The sequence below is a fragment of the Amphiura filiformis genome, chromosome 20 (assembly GCF_039555335.1).
Source record: "Amphiura filiformis chromosome 20, Afil_fr2py, whole genome shotgun sequence".
Lineage (NCBI taxonomy): Eukaryota > Metazoa > Echinodermata > Ophiuroidea > Amphilepidida > Amphiuridae > Amphiura > Amphiura filiformis.
Genome location: NC_092647.1, coordinates 50888994 through 50907856, shown reverse-complemented (window position 1 = coordinate 50907856; position 18863 = coordinate 50888994). Strand labels below are relative to the sequence as shown.

General features: G+C 34.5%; 1 protein-coding gene across 1 annotated transcript in view; it reads right to left on the bottom strand.

The window, feature by feature from the left end:
- LOC140141950 (uncharacterized) overlaps positions 1-5596 on the bottom strand; it is a 175417-nt gene extending 169821 nt beyond the window's left edge. Inside the window, exon 1 of the mRNA XM_072163843.1 lies at positions 5110-5596. Coding sequence (XP_072019944.1) covers positions 5110-5161 — 52 coding nt within the window. The 5' untranslated portion in view covers positions 5162-5596. The remainder of the gene's footprint in view (positions 1-5109) is intronic.
- Between the last annotated feature and the right edge of the window lie 13267 nt (positions 5597-18863).

Sequence of the window (18863 nt, the reverse complement as noted above, 5' to 3'; positions counted from 1 at the left end):
GAGTTTTTGGATTGTCATGAAATTAAGCGATGTGATCATCAGTGAGCGCCAAATATGTTTAAGGTCACCCGAGGTCATTTGAAAATTGATTGTCTGATTGTCATGAGATTTGATAGATGTGATAAAAATTTTAATTATTTAATATAATTAAAATTCAAAGGCATTCCGGCTAATGATCAAAGACACACAACTTGATTCCGAGAGTTTTGCTAAATGCCCTCTGTGGTTTTTGTCACAGCAAAGTGCTATCATTAAAAAAAACAGTGAGCTTTGTTTTGTACCAATATCATAGGAGGAGGAAGAAGATGAAGACACGCCTTGACTTCAAGGAAGGAGAATATCTGACCTTTAACCATTGTGGTCACTTGAAAAATAACTGTTGGTGTATTTGAGACGTAAAAAATTGAAACCTTGCAAGACGATAATTATTGTTCATGTATATCGTATACAAACCACGCAACTATTTCTACCTACATGTATTAACCAAACACCCCAATTTGATGTCAGCATTACTGCAGTGATTGCCACTTAAAAAGGCCCGGTATCAAGGGTATTACACTCATCATACACGGGTACAACTTGACACTTAAGCTAATCAATTGCAACCATTTATGAGTCCAAACCATTTGACGCACACCTTTCTCTTTACTTGAATCGTTACTTTTAATCGAATTATATCAACCTTCATCTTTCTCACAGATACTAAAAGTAAACAACTCTGAAATCAACATTATTGACTGCGTTTACCGATTTATGGAGGTTCTATTTATTTCATCTTCAACCATTAACTCTCTAATTGTTGCTAAGGAAATGTAGATCAAAAGCACAAAATCCAATAGATCAGGGACTTGCATCTTGATAATAAATTATTGATCAGTATATTTGTATTGCGAGGCACAGTGGGACTATATACTAACGGAAATGGATGCCACTTACATACGGACACTTAAAACTATCAAGTTCTTGACTGATTATGTGTAATCTACGTATGCATTCATAAAATTGAACACAATTTAATAATTATAATTCATTTAATTGAATAATTGACTAAGTCATATAATTGAATAATACATATATATAATTATATGATTCGCATGTAATTGGTGTTCGTCAACAAAATTGATTCTTTCACATCATGCTAACCTTGGTAGAATCAATCACACTTGTGAAGTTAACGATTTAGAAACATAGGATTTGGATGGCTTGGTTTGTATTTTTTTTAAATGTCGTATTGATATGCTTCTAAATGTCGTATTGATATGCTTCTAAATGTCGTATTGATATGCTTCTATAATAATTGATATGCTTCTAAATGTCGTATTGATATGCTTCTAAATAATAGTCAGATATAATAACAGCAGATACAACAGTATGAATTAGAAATGACGGGACTCATGTGTCCCATTCCTTAAAGGTCCGTAACCCGATCGACAGCATCATCCCCCGATTTTTTTCATTGTTGATGAGGTTTTGGTATCACATAATAGATACTATTTTTCTCATTACTATCCTGAAATTTGACGCTCCAAGTCGATGTATTTCCGGAGAAATCATGAATAACAGCGGTTTTTACAGGTTACCAGTTTGTAAACAATAAAATTTCTTCGGATCATGGGAAGAGAAAAAGCGAACTACGCTAAGTGTAGTCTCGCGGCCAGACTGTATGTGGCTATCACGAGGATCGACGAGTGTCAGACCGACGCAAACTGGCTGTGTAGGAGACTACGCTAAGTGCTGAGGAGACGGTCCGCCGTATATAATTTAAACAATTCCTTGATTATTTCAGTTGGTGAAATAGCTCAATTGGCTAGCGCGCCGTTCTTTTACCCGAGAGGTACCCGGTTCAAAACCCAGTATCGGAAGGTTTTTTTCCTCTCCATTTTTAACCCAAACTTTTTTATATTCATTTGAAATGTACATATTGCAAGGGGAAATATATTTTGTTTCCTTTTTTTCTGAAACGGTACGAAAAAACAAAAAAACAAATATTTTCCGTTCAATACGGGCCGGGCATTGCAGCATGTCAGCATTCGTCATACGAACGGGAATTGTTGTTGTTGCATGCCTACCCAGAATGCAATTCACGTATACAAGGTATTGGATTGCAAATTTGGCTATTTATTCACATTTACGCTGAAAATGCTCTCGTTTTTTCACAAAGCAGCATAAAGGGGGAGATATTTGATATTATTATGTAATTTTAAAGACAATCCATATCCAAAACCAATAGGGTTACCCCCCTTTAATATAAAAATCTTAAAGTAGAATAGAAATAAAATTCCTGCTATTATTTTTCTTTTCATGAAGCCAAACTGTTTAATTACGATATGAACTGCAAAAATCACAGACGAGTCACAATTGCTCAACATTGCTCATATCTAATATCTGATTATAACAGTCAGGATATACATACAGCGTGTCCCAGAACAAATACCGGGTGAATGAATTGTGAGAGATATAGGCATCATAATCCTGAAATATAACAAACAGTGTAGAGCCCATCTTATATTTTACTTGAATTGTTTGGCTAATTGCGACGAAATACAAATTGCTGCCCTTTAGAAGTGGCCGTACAACACCTGTGTCAGTGATAAGTCCATCAGGTACTTTTTATATGCGAGTCAGGATTCTACGTATAACATTCCCGTGAGGGTAAAAGCAACAAGGTTTCATTTGATATCAATTTTAGATGAGTATTTCAACCTATATAACATAATGTAGGAATAACCATTACCGTAAAACATATAATGAAGGTTTTAGTAATTGTAATCTATGTTCTGTATGCTTTCCAGCAATGTATTCTTTTACATACCTGTAATTGATACATAAAAGTTACAACCATTTATCTCAAAACTGATATTTACAGCTATGAAAATAGTATGTCACGAAAGAGGATCCAACTAGTGACACATGGCCATCTGCTTATCGCTTTGGCAGTAGTCACGAAGTGTATACGGGACCAATTTATAAAAATGATATTTTTTGACAAAGAACCAAACCTGCAGCACAATTTGAACGTGCCTACAGAAGACAAGTCACCTAATCTTGGAAGGGCCGAGAAAGGAATGATCTAGTTACCCACATTGGTTTGATACGTTTATAAAGCCAGGAATTTGTAGGGTAGAAAGTCTTCATTGAAGGATTATGTACCCTTACTCCGTAATCTGTAATAATCCTCCTCCGAAAATATCAGTCTTGATAAGATGCAAATTCGTTGTCAATGAAAGGAAATGATATGGTATACATTTCAAGATATGTTTTAAAGAAGTTTTACTTAAAGTAAGTTTCTGAAAGAAATCGTCGCTGAATGAATAATATTGGAAGATACTAGAAATGGTGAGGTACCAAAATAATACATAGACTTGGTCGATACTGTTTGTCTTTCTCTAATCCGTCAATTTCAAAATTATCCTGCGTTGAATGACAGATTTCAAGATATTCAATTCAATATTGGTTTGAAAAATACCAAAACCGTCAAATCAAACGAATACGTGTAACTGGTATGTGTAGGTGAGGAGAAAAAAAACACATCATTAACTGAGTTGGAGGAATTAATATGATCATTTATTCCACGCATGGCGGATGTCACATTACCAGCCTATGCAGATTGAACATAGGTAATTTGTGGCCAACGGTGGTTGGACAACTCTAATACTGAGTTAAAAACAGTTGCGTAGCTACTAGGAGAATGTGAAAGTGGTACTGGTATGGGCGCTGGGAGGTGAATAAGCTTCCGCAGTGGGACATATTGCCCCGGTCTTGTTCTCCCTGCGCGGTCCTGGCAACCCTGCATTTTAGTTATTTCAGTATTAATATGTCCTTTTTGAATATTTGGGAAAATCTTTCCCTTGGAAAGTTGCCTTGCACCTATACCTTTTTCTGAAAAAAAAGAAGCAACGCCACTGGTCTAAAATAAAACAAAAACTCACATGTGAGCTTTTATTTATATCAAAACACTTTTATCAATTATTAAGTGTATGTGTTTTCTAGTCTGCTAATCTTTTAAAATATAGTTCAACATGCCATTTCACTTTGAAGACTGTGAACCGTTAAGTTTGGAAGAACAAAATTATTACAAGAATCAATTATAATATCGATGACTCCGTATAATATTGAATGCTTCAATTTTGAAACTAGAAAACTGTTGCACCGTATTACTGTACCTGTACTCCGGGACAACGCAGTTAATAGTGGTTCGAAATGTGCGATGAAATTCGACGCTTACGAAAAGCATGCAAAATGTATTATTTTAATTAAATTTTAAAATAGTTTTATTGTTCCATCTCAATGTCCTCCGTTCTTAGATGGGTGTAAATAAAGATATCCATATCTTTAAAGTTGGATATTGAGAGAAGTATTTTCAATAGTAAAGCTTTGTTATTATTAATTAATTTATCAAACAATACCGTCAACCCTAAAGCATTATCCTAAAATGCACCTGACTTTATTTTGGAAACCAAAATGAGGTATTGTATGGGTTAAAATACAGTGTTCTCTATTAACTGTTTAAATACCAATCTAAATTTTCGACAGTGTTTTCAGAAAGCATTGCTTAAGGTGGTACTACACCCCTTGATCATGGTTGTGACTAATTTTGTATTTTTCTCACAAAATAACTACACACTGGTAACAAAAGTTATGTATATTATAGGGGCAAGGAATCCAGTTACTTCACTGAAATGTCAGTGATTCAAGACATGTGGTTCATTACATATGTTAAGGAATGAGGTACATTTTGGCGGTACCTCTTTTCGTATCATAAATAACGTACCGCTTGTATTGAGTCACTGATATTCCCGTGTAGTAACTGGACTCCTTGTCCCTATAATATACATACCAGTACGTTATTATTTTTTAAGCAAAATGCTAAAAAATAGTCACAAATTTATCAAGGGGTTTAGTACCACCTTAAAACAAAACAGTAACGCTGCCGACATTATTTTTTTAATCTGACGGAATTGGATGTAGTATTTTTGGAATAACCGGTTTAATAAATTCAGTAATAGGCTAAAACCATAAACAGACATTTAATTTCGTACCAGAACCAAAATATATTTAATACAATTTATAAATTAAACACATGATGCAAATATAAATGTGTGTACTTACCTAAACTGCATATATATACTAAACATACAAGAAGTAGCCACCGCACCATCATTATGTACAGCTAAATGTAATGCTGAACTCCACCGTCCAGACGAACTTTTATACAATAATATCCTCACTGAATTTTCACGAGTTTTTGGGTTTACTCCAGTGATACACGTTAGAAAATAGATGACGATACGGTTGTTCGTTGTAAGTAGTGAATGGAAGCCTGTATGTGAATGCGCCACCAGTACAAGTAGTAAAGTTAAGTATCGAGCACGTGAATAATATTTCAATTCGCCAACGCATGCAATTAGAAACCTTTAGAGCTAAAACAATAAACAGGATCGCATAACGTCCCACACCCCTTTTGTATACAAAGTTGCCTTCCACGCGTTTATGCGTAATATGAACACATTTTCATACGATATTTTTTTCATTTGTCCTTTCCTTTTAAATGGTACTTCCCCCTTCTCCTCGACTAACCTCAATATACCAACTGTTTAGGTCTATATGAGTCGATGGATGCAGCCGCTCTGTTTGTGTAATGTTCTTTAAAGTTTCCTGCTGTGGCGGCGGTGAATACGTCATCTTTAGTGAGTTCCATTCATGGATGTTTTATCAAACTCTCTTATTTTCCCATCTGTCTAGCTCTCTTCTCTTCATCTCGCTGGCTCTTCATTTCTAGGGCAATGTCCTGCATATCATGTTTTATATCCCGGATCGTATCACTCATTTTGGGAGATCATCATAATTTGTATAAATGTATTGCTTCCAGTGAACATTTAGAACCGTTCTTGTAATGCTCGTGTAGCAACCATGATGGTACATCTAAAACTATGCAATATTTGGTGTGACAGTCCATCCTTCACATACATAGAGACCGGACCGTCTTGACTGTCGCAAAAAATTCGAAGCTTAAATCACCTGGGTTGAGTTGACTTCCAGATTTTTTATAAGCTCGCTGCACGCCCTCCAAGCTGATGCATTTCGTATCCTGACGTCCTTTTCTGTACTTTCCGTCCAGGCACTTAGGTACTGGAAGTTCTTCACCTCTTCCTGCTCTTTGCCATCTTTGATCCTGATGTTTACCTTCCTGTTGTTATAATTATGACATAAATTCCATTTTTCTAGTGTTCATCTTCGACCCTACTATGAATAATATTGTTTCAACTTTTTGGAGCAAGCTCATTTCAATAGGACAATAGGCATTTCATGAGCTTGCCCTATTTCCGTATACATGTACTCATACAGGGTGTCCCAGAAAAAAAATTACCGAGTAAATAAAATTGAAAGTAAGTCGAGAATTAGACATCAGAATCAAACAATTCAAAATGTAGCGCATAGCCTATTTTCATGTACATGTACATCACTTACGAAAATTTTATTTGATTCGGTAGACTGGTAGCGAAGACATTAACGATTACATAATGCGCGCATCAATGCAGTTCATTCCAAGTTTGATCAACAGGCGCTTTTTTCATACTCGCTCATCGCTTCCTTAAGTTTATGTATCTCATTAAATTTAGTCCACATTATCTATTTTTATAACCCGACGGCGTTATGTTATTCAAGCTTTCACTGAAGATAAATAACAGTTTGTCCGCGAAAACTTTGATTTCTGCTTTCCAACTTTAATTACCTAGGTTGTGCAAATAATATTTTAATTTTCCAAAGAACATTTGAGCCAAGAATGACAATGATCAAGTGAAGACCTGAGCACAAGAAGACCGTAAGTCCGCTTGGCCCCTCAACATGTATACACTAAAGTTACTTATAGTTTCTAAGGGCGAGTTTCCCGACAGGAGTCTTAGTAAGCCTTAGTCTTAAGGTGGCCTTGAGGCTACTAAGCCTAGCCCGCTCTCGAAGCCCGAGTTTTAACTCTAGCCGGATTTCTTCAACGCAAATTCAACCTAGTCTTAGTGGCCTTGTAGGCTTAACGCTTGACAGCCTCGTCCCTTTCTACCAGCGACTTAATTGTATAGGCTGTTGGAGGTAGATGTACATAAGCTGTGGTCCTCACGGTTTACCGTACTAACAAGGTTGCCATCTCATTATCGCAGTATTCCCGGCGCAAAGACTAGCCTAGACCCGCGGTCTTGTGCTTGGGCTTATACCGTATACAACTTGATGCAAGAATAGTGTGTCTGTTTTTGTGTCTTTTATGTAATATTTTATTTCCACTTGACTTTTTATGAGTTCAACTTGTATGGTATGAATGATACGTCTATGATTTTTATTCGTGATTTTTTCTTTGCATCCCAAAAAGGGTAAAACTGTAAGCCTAATGGAAAGGAATCTGTGATTCCCCTAAAAAGTAGGCCTAAAGCAAAAATTGTTTCACACTTCAAACAAATCATTTGAATGTTTGTCAAAAGTAAAACATTATTTAAGGATATTTTTGGTGCAAAAACATAACCAAACATTATTTGACAACCAACGTGCTATCTACTGCTGATATTTTCAGTATTAAATTCAGTTTTAATACTGCATGCATTATTGTTTCGTGTCAAATATTTACTATATCTTTACCAATTTTGTCCTTCTTCTATTGTATTAAATTGATGTCCAACCTGGTATAATATAGGCACTCCAAAATAATATTGTAATACTTGAAAAGGTCAGATACGAGTATCAAACTAAAGGCTTGGATAGGGACAGGTGGAATCATAATAGGTCTTTATCATGATGATGATGATGATGATGGTGATGATGATGATGATGATGATGATGATGATGATGATGATGATGATGATGATGATGAAAGAATATTTTTTAAATTATATTCGTTGCTAAAAAAATCATCATTCAAAATGAGTAGGCCTTAATAGCAACAGCTATTAAAAAAAATCAACTAACTCAAATGAACATAAAAATAAATAAAATTCTGAAATGTTCAACTAAATCGAACAATTTTATTGCTTACTCACAGCATAGACTCTGAGTCTATGCTCACAGTGGCGTGAGACATTTTCATTGGGGGGCAAGCGGGGGCAAACATAATAAATGAGGGGCAGGCATCGTTCATGCTGTTTGGGTTTGTAAGCGCGTCAACACCCTCGTCGCACCATGGAAGAAAGAGATAAGAAGGAACCACAACGAACGCATTCACTTTGTCCACTCCCTTTACCGACATTTAGTTGACATTGTTATTCATGAGGATTTACTTTGATCAATACCCCGCGTTAAATAGGTGATTGGTATTGTATTCCATGTATTTGCATGTCTTCTGGAGCGTGTGTGAAGGATGATTTGAACTAATGACCTTCCGTGCAAGCACCCTATAGGATTTTCTCTGGTGACGTGATCATCGGTCATTGATGGCCTACATCTTTTTCTTCCATTTTGCCCAATTTTTCCGAACTTTGATGACTTTTTTCTCAAAGTTGGCAGTCTTTGGCACTGAAACGAGTTAGCTAGTTACGATTATATACATATAAACTATTAAATTAAACAGGTTTTATGTACCGGACTCAACCGGAACATTGTGCATTATTTAAGAACATTTTACATCTATTTTTCATCGAAAAAGTCACCAAAATCTTACCTTACTTGCTAAAGATGAAACTCAGCAAAAAAACGGCCGATTTTGATTACCTTTTCGATGTTTTATAGGACATTTTCTACACAACACGATCAAGAAAACAGTTTGACTGTAGATCCCAAAACAAAGCTACTATACATGTTCAGAGCATCAGTGAAATTCCATAATCTTACTTCTGGGTAGCGTTTGTTTGTTCGTGGATGGGTTTGTTATAAATTTTTCCAGTAATGATTTCGCCAAGCATCGATCGCGGTAAATGGATCATACATGAAAGGAAGTACCATTGATAGCTTTTCTTTTCATGCGTCAATAGATAAGCGGATTAAAACTTGGCCGATCGAAGTCGTTGTGGTTCCTTCTCATCTCTTTCTTCCATGGTCGCACTAGGCGACACAGGGTGGGTGGGTCTGAGGAGTTATGGGATCTGCTTGGAATCTGTCCCCGGAACATTTCTTTTTGACATGGGGTGGGATTGGAAAATAAGTTTATGGTACAAAATTAAAAGTGGAATAAATGCAATTTATTTAGCCTTACAAATTAAAAGGTTAAAATGACCAAGTATGAGGTTAATTAATAACTCTGAGTCGACACTGCTTACTCATTTTAATTGAAAGACCGGCAAAAATATGAAAGAAAAAACTCGTCATTACAATTTAAACAATTTGTAAATTGAAATAGACCAAGGCTTACGACCTAAGACCTGCTCTGAGGCAGGGCCAAGAAAAGCCGCTGTAAGCCTAGTCTAACAGGCTTGCGTAGACTACGGCTACAGAAGACTGATTTCGAGAAATGCACATTTTACTGAAGCCTGGGGCTAATCCTACAAGCCTTGCCCACAGGCTAACGAAGCCTCGATGCTATGGTAGCCGTGCTTCGGGAAACGCGTTTTCAATTAAGCCTGGTCTTACGACCTCTTAAGCCTTGAGGCTAGACAAGCCAACTGCTAAGCCACCCGTCGAGAAATTCGCCCTTAGGGTTTTATAATGTTTTTAAACACATGTTCCAGGGTGAAAACATCATGAAAGGTTGTGTGAGATTTGTTTTGGCCCCTGAACATGTATAAAACATTACTAAACTATACGCAACTGTAGTGTATACATGTTGAGGGGCTAAGTGGACTTACGATCTTCTTGCGCTCAGGTCTTCAAGTGCTTACAGCTTAACGTGTGATTTTTGATACCATGCAACTTTAATGTTTGAGTTTTAAAAGATTTACACTTTGCTTTACAATTTTTTGGAAATATTCCAAAAACATTAATGTGTGTGAGATTTTTTTAAGCCAGCTGAAATTCTTTATGCAATAATTCTTTATGCAACATTTATATCAACATTAAAGAAAAAAGATATTTACAAGTACTGAGCATCATCTTACAAAGAAGTCTTCATTTTCAATATCGTGCAGGTTTTCAAATTAAGTGTTTAACCTAAAAATTAAGTGTTTTGCAAGGAACAGATTGTATAGCAAGAACGAAAAGGATTTCACCAAACAAAATATGAAGCCCATTGACAGTGTTAACCACTGTGCATTGTGTTGAATGATCTTTCTTTCAAACTTGGAATGAAGTGAATTGACGCATGCGTTATGTAATCGCCCTTTTCTTCGCAATCAGTCAACTGATTCCAGTAAAATTAGCGTATAAGATGCAGAATAAGATGGGCTACACGTTAACTGTTTGATTTTTGGATTGGATTCTAGTGTGTATTTCTAGACTTACGTCCAAATTTATTCGCCCGGTAATTTTTTTCTGGGACACCCTGTATATATTCTTACGCAACTGAAGTTGATAGCCATTAACCCTATATAACTATTGACCCATATTTTGTAACGCGGACTAATTTTCAATTCCTCTATGATCATCTTTGACGGCCGGTCCTACCCCGGGTAAGGTCCAAGCAAACACAAAAACGTTTTTAAAACGTTTTAAATAAGTTATATTTTGGGTTTTGGTTTAGGTAAGAACGTTTTAATAACATTAAAATGTCGGGTTATATAAAAGTCATGAAATTGTTTTAAAACCTTTTGTTTGAAAACACACTACAACAATATTTTTAAAATGTTTTCTAAATGTCATAGTAAACTATTTTTGCAAACATTTTTGGCCAAATATTTTGTCAACACTTAATTTATGTTAAAATATTTGCACCCAGCAAACACAGAAATGTTCTTAAAATGTATTTTACAAAACGTTTTTAATAACATTTAAATGCCGGGTTATATAAAGGTCATGAAAACATTTTAAAAACGTTATTGTAAATATTTTGGGCAAACATTTTTTGCCAAATTTGTTTTTGCTGTGCAGTAAATTACCAACAAATGTTATCTAATGTTATGAAAACGTTTTATACCATTAATGTACCCTTTATATAACCCGACATTAAAACGTTTTCTGACAACCTGTTATAACCTTTTGCGAATGATGTCGAAAACGTTTTGTGTTTGCTGGGGTATAGGCCTAAATGTTATCACTAAAATAAATAAGCGCAAATGATGGATCTACGATTAGCTTGGGTCGCTTGTTTTTTTATGAAGGATAACAAATCTATGGGGTGAAATTTGGGGGATAGTGTATTCATGTTTATTTGTCCCAAACAACAACAAATAATGCAACGTCAATGTTTATTCAAGATTTGATTAATATTTTTATTTTTAGATACATTATGATTGGAATATTTGGTGCGGATATAATCCTCAATATAATGTAAAATGTTGTATCTGATTGCGCAATATCACTCTTATATTGATTTTTTTCTTCAAGCCATTTACAGTATCAGCTGTATGCATTCATTTTATTAAATATCTACTTCGAGACATTGATCCAGTTAGTTATAATCAGACGCAACAGCGTTGTATTCACTATCCAGTCAGTCCGATAGCAATAGAGTTACTTTATCTCGAATAGTAAATTATTATGTTTTACAGTATTTTCGTAAAATTCAGAATATCAAATGTATCCATGAATCGACAGGGTTGACAAAAGATTTCATTAGAAATCGCCGGTCAATTCGTCGTAAAAGCGGCTTAATTTCTTTTAAAGTTTAGTGTATTATGGGACAGCAAGTTACTACACCCGAGCCAACCGCGAACATTCATTCAATTGTAGCCTTAACTAGTGGCATACCCAGGCCACTCCTACCCTGGGCTGGAGAGAAGATCAATTTTGCCGCCCCTTCATCAACAGCCAGGAAAGGTTTACCCACTTTTGTTGGATGCCTTGAAAAAAGTGCAGAGCAAACAAAATGAAAATAAGCGCTAGCAATCAAAAACAAAAAACAATTATGTATATTTAATTTTGTTCTTGTTTTTAAACTATTTTTTAATTTCTTCCGCCATTTTTTCTTTAAAAAGTCTGCTTGTCGTACCTTCGTCTTCTGCCGCCCTTTCCTTTTTGCCGCCCCCTGCTGTTACCCCGGGGGGCTCGCGCCCCCAAAGCACCCCTCAATACATGCGTATTATACGGTAAGGCTATAATATGAGTTTTTGATATTGGGCCACATTTTACATAATGTATTATGGGGTTTTTCATTTGGCCAGCAACGGTATGTGACTCTTACGATGAACCACAAAAACTAATTTTAGGATGAAAAAAAGAAAATTACGAAACATGAGAAGAATGATTTTGGTTTTAATGTCATGCAGTTCTAAGAAGGCTTTGGGCTATGCTTTGAGGAACCAACAACTATAGGCACTCTTCTTGTAACGTCATTGGTAATAAAAACCTGTTTATTTTTGGTTTAATCATATATAGGTTTAATTGATATTCATTAGAGCAGAGAACCTCCTCTTTATTAGCACATCTAAGGTCGTTATTCCATCGGGGTTAAGTTACTTAGAAGTCACACCTGCAACTGACTATATGCCATCTGCCCTGTCTTTGTATTCCTCTTACACATGTTACAGTTCTCCAGATGGTCAGCTTTCAAATCCAATCATTGTGAATGCAATATAATGACACTTTATACCAATGCAACCCATTTAGATATTTCAATTTTACAGAAAAAAAATGGTTTAATCTCAACTGATTCTAATAAAAATCATTTATAATTTACACTGCATAATAAGTTACACAGATTATTTTTAGTTCGTTTTAGGAAATGTTTCAGAAATGTTATATTTTTCTCCAATTTCACCGCCTTTTAAACGTGTGTTCTTATTTTTGTTGTCCTCTGTGTCTTTCTCTCTTTCTCGCTCTTTTTTCCTATGTTGCTTGTTATTTCATTCATGTTCCTTATGTTCTTGTTATAGCTCGTACTGTCTTCTTCCACCTCTCCCGTTTTTATATTTTTCGTATTCATATTTCATTGTTCTCCTTGTTCTTTTGTTTTTTTATCTGTTTAATTAAGTTAATATTTAATAAATGCATGTTAATATGTAACAAATAATATCTGCAGCCGAAATATCCACCATCTGCAGGTTAATAACCTGGTTTATGTATTATTAAAGACTTAGGATAATAGATTCTCTGGTTTGACTTTATACTCCACCTTCCTCTCGCTACCTTTTGAAAGTTCAAGTTCATTTGCAGTAATTGTTATCAAAATAGTAATCGTTGAATTTGATATTAACCACCCATCTCGTTTCATTTTTGAAAACGAAATCATCTTTATCGTAACCTAGGGAACCTCTATCTTAGGTGTTTGTCACGGAACTACTTTAATCATACATTTTGTTTTTCAACACGCTTTTGTCGAAGTTTTATTATTCACGGCCTGTTATTGTCCTATAACTATGATACATTTGAATCAGAAACAATTTTCTTAAACAACATGTGCAGAACCTTTGGTTAATAATGTTAGAAGCGCATGTATTGGTTGAATACACAGAAATTATATCATGCTGCTCGGACCTCAACTCTTTTGTAAAACAAAGTGATATGTATATAATGCATTTACATGATGAATTTCACTGACAAGCAGTTAAAATAGACACGCTCAAGTCTCGAGCTTCTAACGAAATCGGAGCCATTCGGCATAATTGTAAAAATAATAAATAATTATTTCCAATTCAAGTTTCTAACTAAAAGAATTATTGGTGTACTAAACTTGTAGAATCAGATGAGTTCATTTTTTTGGCTATTGATAAAAATAATGGTGTTGTTGTTGTTTTCTTGCACGTGCAATGTAGTTTTAATGTCTTCGTGGAATTAATGACATACGGTATGCATTTTATTTACTATAGAGGACCACGTTAGGGTAAAACAGCATTAATGTATGCGGATGTGACATTTACTTTATGTTATTGTTACTGTTGTTGTTTTCCTTTTAAATTTTTCCGTTTGCGACGGGGATAAACACAGGGTTATAATCGGCAATTGCATACTGATACACACAATTCAAGTTTAAACGAAGATGATTCGCCACTGGTTTATTCAAAATGAAATTATTTTACATTGATTTTGACCAATTTCTAATAATAGGCAATTTCACCTTTATTTATTACTAGCATTAAACTAGGTTAATAATTTAATTTAATAATGTGATTAATTTAAACAGGCTAGGCCTATGTCATAGTTTATTCACACAATTATTATCATAAATAATATAATAGTATGTCTTGTGTGTATTAGGCTATTTAATTTTCCTGTTTTTAAGCTGGCGAATGGACAAACTGACACTCTTCTTGATAGTAACCATTCGTAAGACAAAACGGCCTGTACTTAAGGGCTGGGGTATGAACGTTTGGACAGTATTTATTTTGGGACATTAGAGCACATCAGACATATCGAATTGCATTCTGAATACGAAGAATGTCATTCTGATATCAAATAATTTTGATTTTTGAAATTCGCAATTTAATACACATTTTATGGCAAATCATTAAAAATTGATATTTTTGATATTTAACAGTACTTGAAGTAAACTTTATAAATCTGATGATTTATACTTAAAGTGTATGTAGGTGGGATGAAAAGCCGACAATCAATTGAAAATTTTGACCTTTCGTATTGAAGATATGGATTTTTTTCCCCAAAACACAAAAAAAAAATTTGGTCCTTTTGGGAAAAAAATCCATATCTTCAATATGAAAGGTCAAAATTTTCAATTGACCGTCGGCTTTTACTCCCTGCTACATACACTTTAAGAATATATCATTAGATTTATATAATTTACTTCGAGGACTGTTATATATCAAAAATTGGAAAAATATCAAATTTTTATAATTTGTCATAAAATTTGTATTATATTGTGATTTAAAAAAATGAAAATTATTTGATATCAGAAAGACATGCTTCGTATTCAGAATGCAATTCGATAGGTCTGATGCGGTCTCATGTCCCAAAAAATACTGTCGAAACGCAATAAACGCTCATTTTGGATCCCTTAATGCACTCACATTAGGAATTTGATTGACTAGTAGTTAAAATAGACACTCTTGAGCCGTAATCGTTTCCGTATACCATCTGTTACGACCTCAGCACGTGACAAGAAGCTATCAAGTAACAATTGAACACGAGGTAAACGATATCTAGGAAAACACAAAAATAATCATTTTATTTCTCATTTCTTGTGCGCTACAAACGAAAGTGACAAGCCAGTAATTACATGAGCGTTGTGTATGGTGATCGCTTCATTATTTGTTAATTTACTATTCGACTTTCTAGAAAACTATTATGACACTTATATACCACAAAAAGATAAATATAAGTACTCTTTTAACATCCATACCCTAACATATCCACAGCCACCATTACCATACGGTAGTGCGTTATGTTTAAAACCATTTCAATGCTTCGGTGAACACACTGTTTTCTAAATTACGGATGTTAGTAGGTTCAAATCCTAAAAGGTCATTCGTGTTCCTTATGTTCTTGTTATAACCTCGTACTGTCTTCTTCCATTTCTCCCGTTTTTATATTCTTCTTATTAATCTTTCAATCATCCTCTCCTTGTTCTTTTGTTTTTATCTGTTTTTATTATATTAATATTTAATAAGTACATGTTAATATGTAATATCTGCAGCCGAATCATCCACCAGTTAACACTTTACGCTGCAGGTTAATAACCTGGTTTATGTAATGTTTTGACTATTATAGTTACTTAACCTTCCTATCGCGACTTTTTAAAAGTTCAAGTTCATTTCCAGTAAATTGTTATTAAAATAGAGACTAATTATAAGTAATCGTTGAATTTAATATTAACAGCCCATCTCGTTTCATTTTATTTTTGGAAGACTTTTTTGGAATCAAAAGCGAAATCATCTCTATGAATTACTTTATCGCAACCTGATGGGAAACCTGATGGGAAACCCCCATCTTAGTTGGGAAACCCCTATCTTAGGTGTTTGTCACGGAAAACATTTTGTTTTTCAACACGCATAGTTTTTTATTCCTTTGATGACCAAAATACAATTATACCGTTTTTTCAATTGAATTATCAAAGTTTTATTATTCACGGCCGGTTATTGTCCTACTGGGCCAAAAAAGTATCCTTACTTATAAGAAAAATACAAATTTAAAACTAAACAATATATGGGTAAATTATTTGTTGAATAGATGCATCTCATCCGGCACATTATGGCACCCCCGTTGAATCCAATGTGACTTCAAGAAGCATTTATTTAGACGAATGTCCAGTTTTAAAAATGACAAACCGGCCTATCCAAAACCATAGATATCTGGTTTGAGAGTGGCGAATGGCTAATTTATGCGTGCTTTTAATTTAAAACAAAAGGAACAAAAGAAAACAGAAACAAAAGAACTGACAAATAAAATGAAAGTTATGAAAAGTAACGATAAGTAAAAACTGAAATAAACAGCTGCTTTAAGTAAAGCTTCATTGAAGGAGCTGTATTGTCTCTTTGCTGCGCTTGTTGGAATCTTTTTGCGCCTTGTATAAATCTAAATCTAAACAAATACTCAATAAAATCGCAAAAGCGACATCTAATTAAACATAACGTTACATTACATTATTACATAGTGCAGTTTTGAAGTATTGAATACTACAAGACTCTAGAGTAGATGATGGGAGGTTATTCCATTCTGATATGGTATTTGGAAAGAAACTGTATTGTACAATGTGATGTCAAAATGTGCAGGATTAGATAGCGCATCTATTAAAATAACAAATCTATTCCAACATGGTTCCGTTTTGGAATTCTAATTATTTTTCCAAGTGTAAGGATACTTGTTTAGTCTTATATAACTATGATACGTTTAAATCAGAAGCAATTTGCTTAAACAACGTGTGCAGAACCTTTGGTTTATAATGTTAGAAGCGCACTGTATTGGTTGAATACACAGAAATTATATTATGCTGCTCGGAGCTCTTTTGTAAAACAACGTGGTAATAATGCATTTACATGATGAATTTCACTGACAAGCAGTTAAAATAGACACCCTCGAGTCCCGAGCTTGTAAGGAAATGGGAGCCATTCGGCAGTATAGTAACAAGTACAAATAATTATTTCCAATTCAGGTTTCTAACTAACCAGATGAGTTCATTTTTTCGCTATTGATAAAAATAATGGTCTTCTTCTTGTTGTTGTTGTTGTTGTTGTCTTGCACGTGCAATGTAGTTTTAACATTTTCATGGAATTAATTTTATACATGGTTTTTTACTATAGAGAACCACGTTAGAGCAAAACAGCGTTTATGTATGCTCCCGACGAATGTGACATTATGTTATTGTTGCTGTTGCTGTTTGCCTTTTAGATTTTTCCGTTTCCGGCAGGGACAACATAGGATGATAATCGCATGCTGACACACAGAATTCAAGTTCAAACGAAAACGAATCGCCACTGGTTTATGAAATGAAAATATTTTACATTGACTTTGACCCAGTGAATCTAATAATGGGCAAGTCAATTTCATTTATAAATGTGATTAACAGACTAGGCCTATGTTATAGTATAGTCACACTATATTATCATCATAAATATGGACAAACTGACACCCTTCTTGATAAACGGTTCCAAAAAAATAAGTCCCCCCTAAGAATTTTTGGTATAATCCAAAAACGGCCTGATCAATTCTCTTGTTTTAAAGTTTGGAACATAGGCTGATTAGTTATGCATCAAGTGAATGGTGTTTTCTTGGTATCTGTTATCATCTTCACTGAGAAATACAGCCATTTATAAAATGTTCGGCCAAAAAAAAGCTGGACTTTTCTACACAGGCTTTTTATGCATGACTTTTGGTTTCAGACCTCTTTCACTTGAATAAAATTAATAAAAAAGGAATGTTTCTATATTTGTTTTGTTTTTATCAAAATAACTTAAGTTAAGATGTTCATGAATTAATTTTTACACATTTTAAACATGTTTTATGGTTCAATGAGTAATCATATAGCCATTTATGAAATTTTATTCATCAACAAAAGTTGCACTTTTCTAAATTGGCTTTTGTATGCATTAAAATGCGTAAATTTAACAAGTTTTTCATTATAATTTAATTTATACATTGGTATGTGGTGTTCTGTGATATGAACGGAGAAAATCCACTCAAAGAGTGTGCTGAAAGTGGAGGGAATATATCTGATATCGTCACTCTACAAGGACAAAACTTTAGCCAACCTGTGATTTATTATACTACATTCTTGGTGACACAACCTGTTATTTATTATACTATGTTCTTGTTGTTGACAACCTACTGAACTCATATTACTCTACATCCATTTATTTTAACAAGTAATAGCTGCCCTGTGTTGGATTTTCAATTACAATGTAATATTAAATACTTGATAAAGGAAGCAAAGGTCAACAGACATGATACAGCTATTACTATTAAAGCTTGTTTTTCTAATGACTGTCCAGACCACTGTCTGACCAACACCTGTTGCTTTATGTTGTCAATCTATGTTTACAAACATACTGAGGTCATCACAGGACAGGGAACACAGGTCATGGTTATGTGGACATGTTCTGTAGGACCACTGTCTGGGTGAATCTGTTTATTTTGAAACTTATGTATGAAAGGGTGGGGCAAGTGATCTCCCATGTGACTCGTTATGTCTGGAGTGAAACATGGGAGTGATACATTTACAAAACATAAGGGTGCAATTTCAGGTGGAGATCCTATGGTTTAATGTCCCCTGTGCAGATAACAAATATGACCTGTATATGAGGATGTAATGATAGAATTTGAGTCATGAAGAAAGGTTTCTTTACGGCAAAGTATCTGCATGTAAGAAAGCTTTTTGGTATTGGTTTGCTTAGGTCATTATCATTCTGTTCGAGGTGTTTGAGAGTACTAGAGCACTATATTCTATACTAGACCTATATTCTATCATGGAT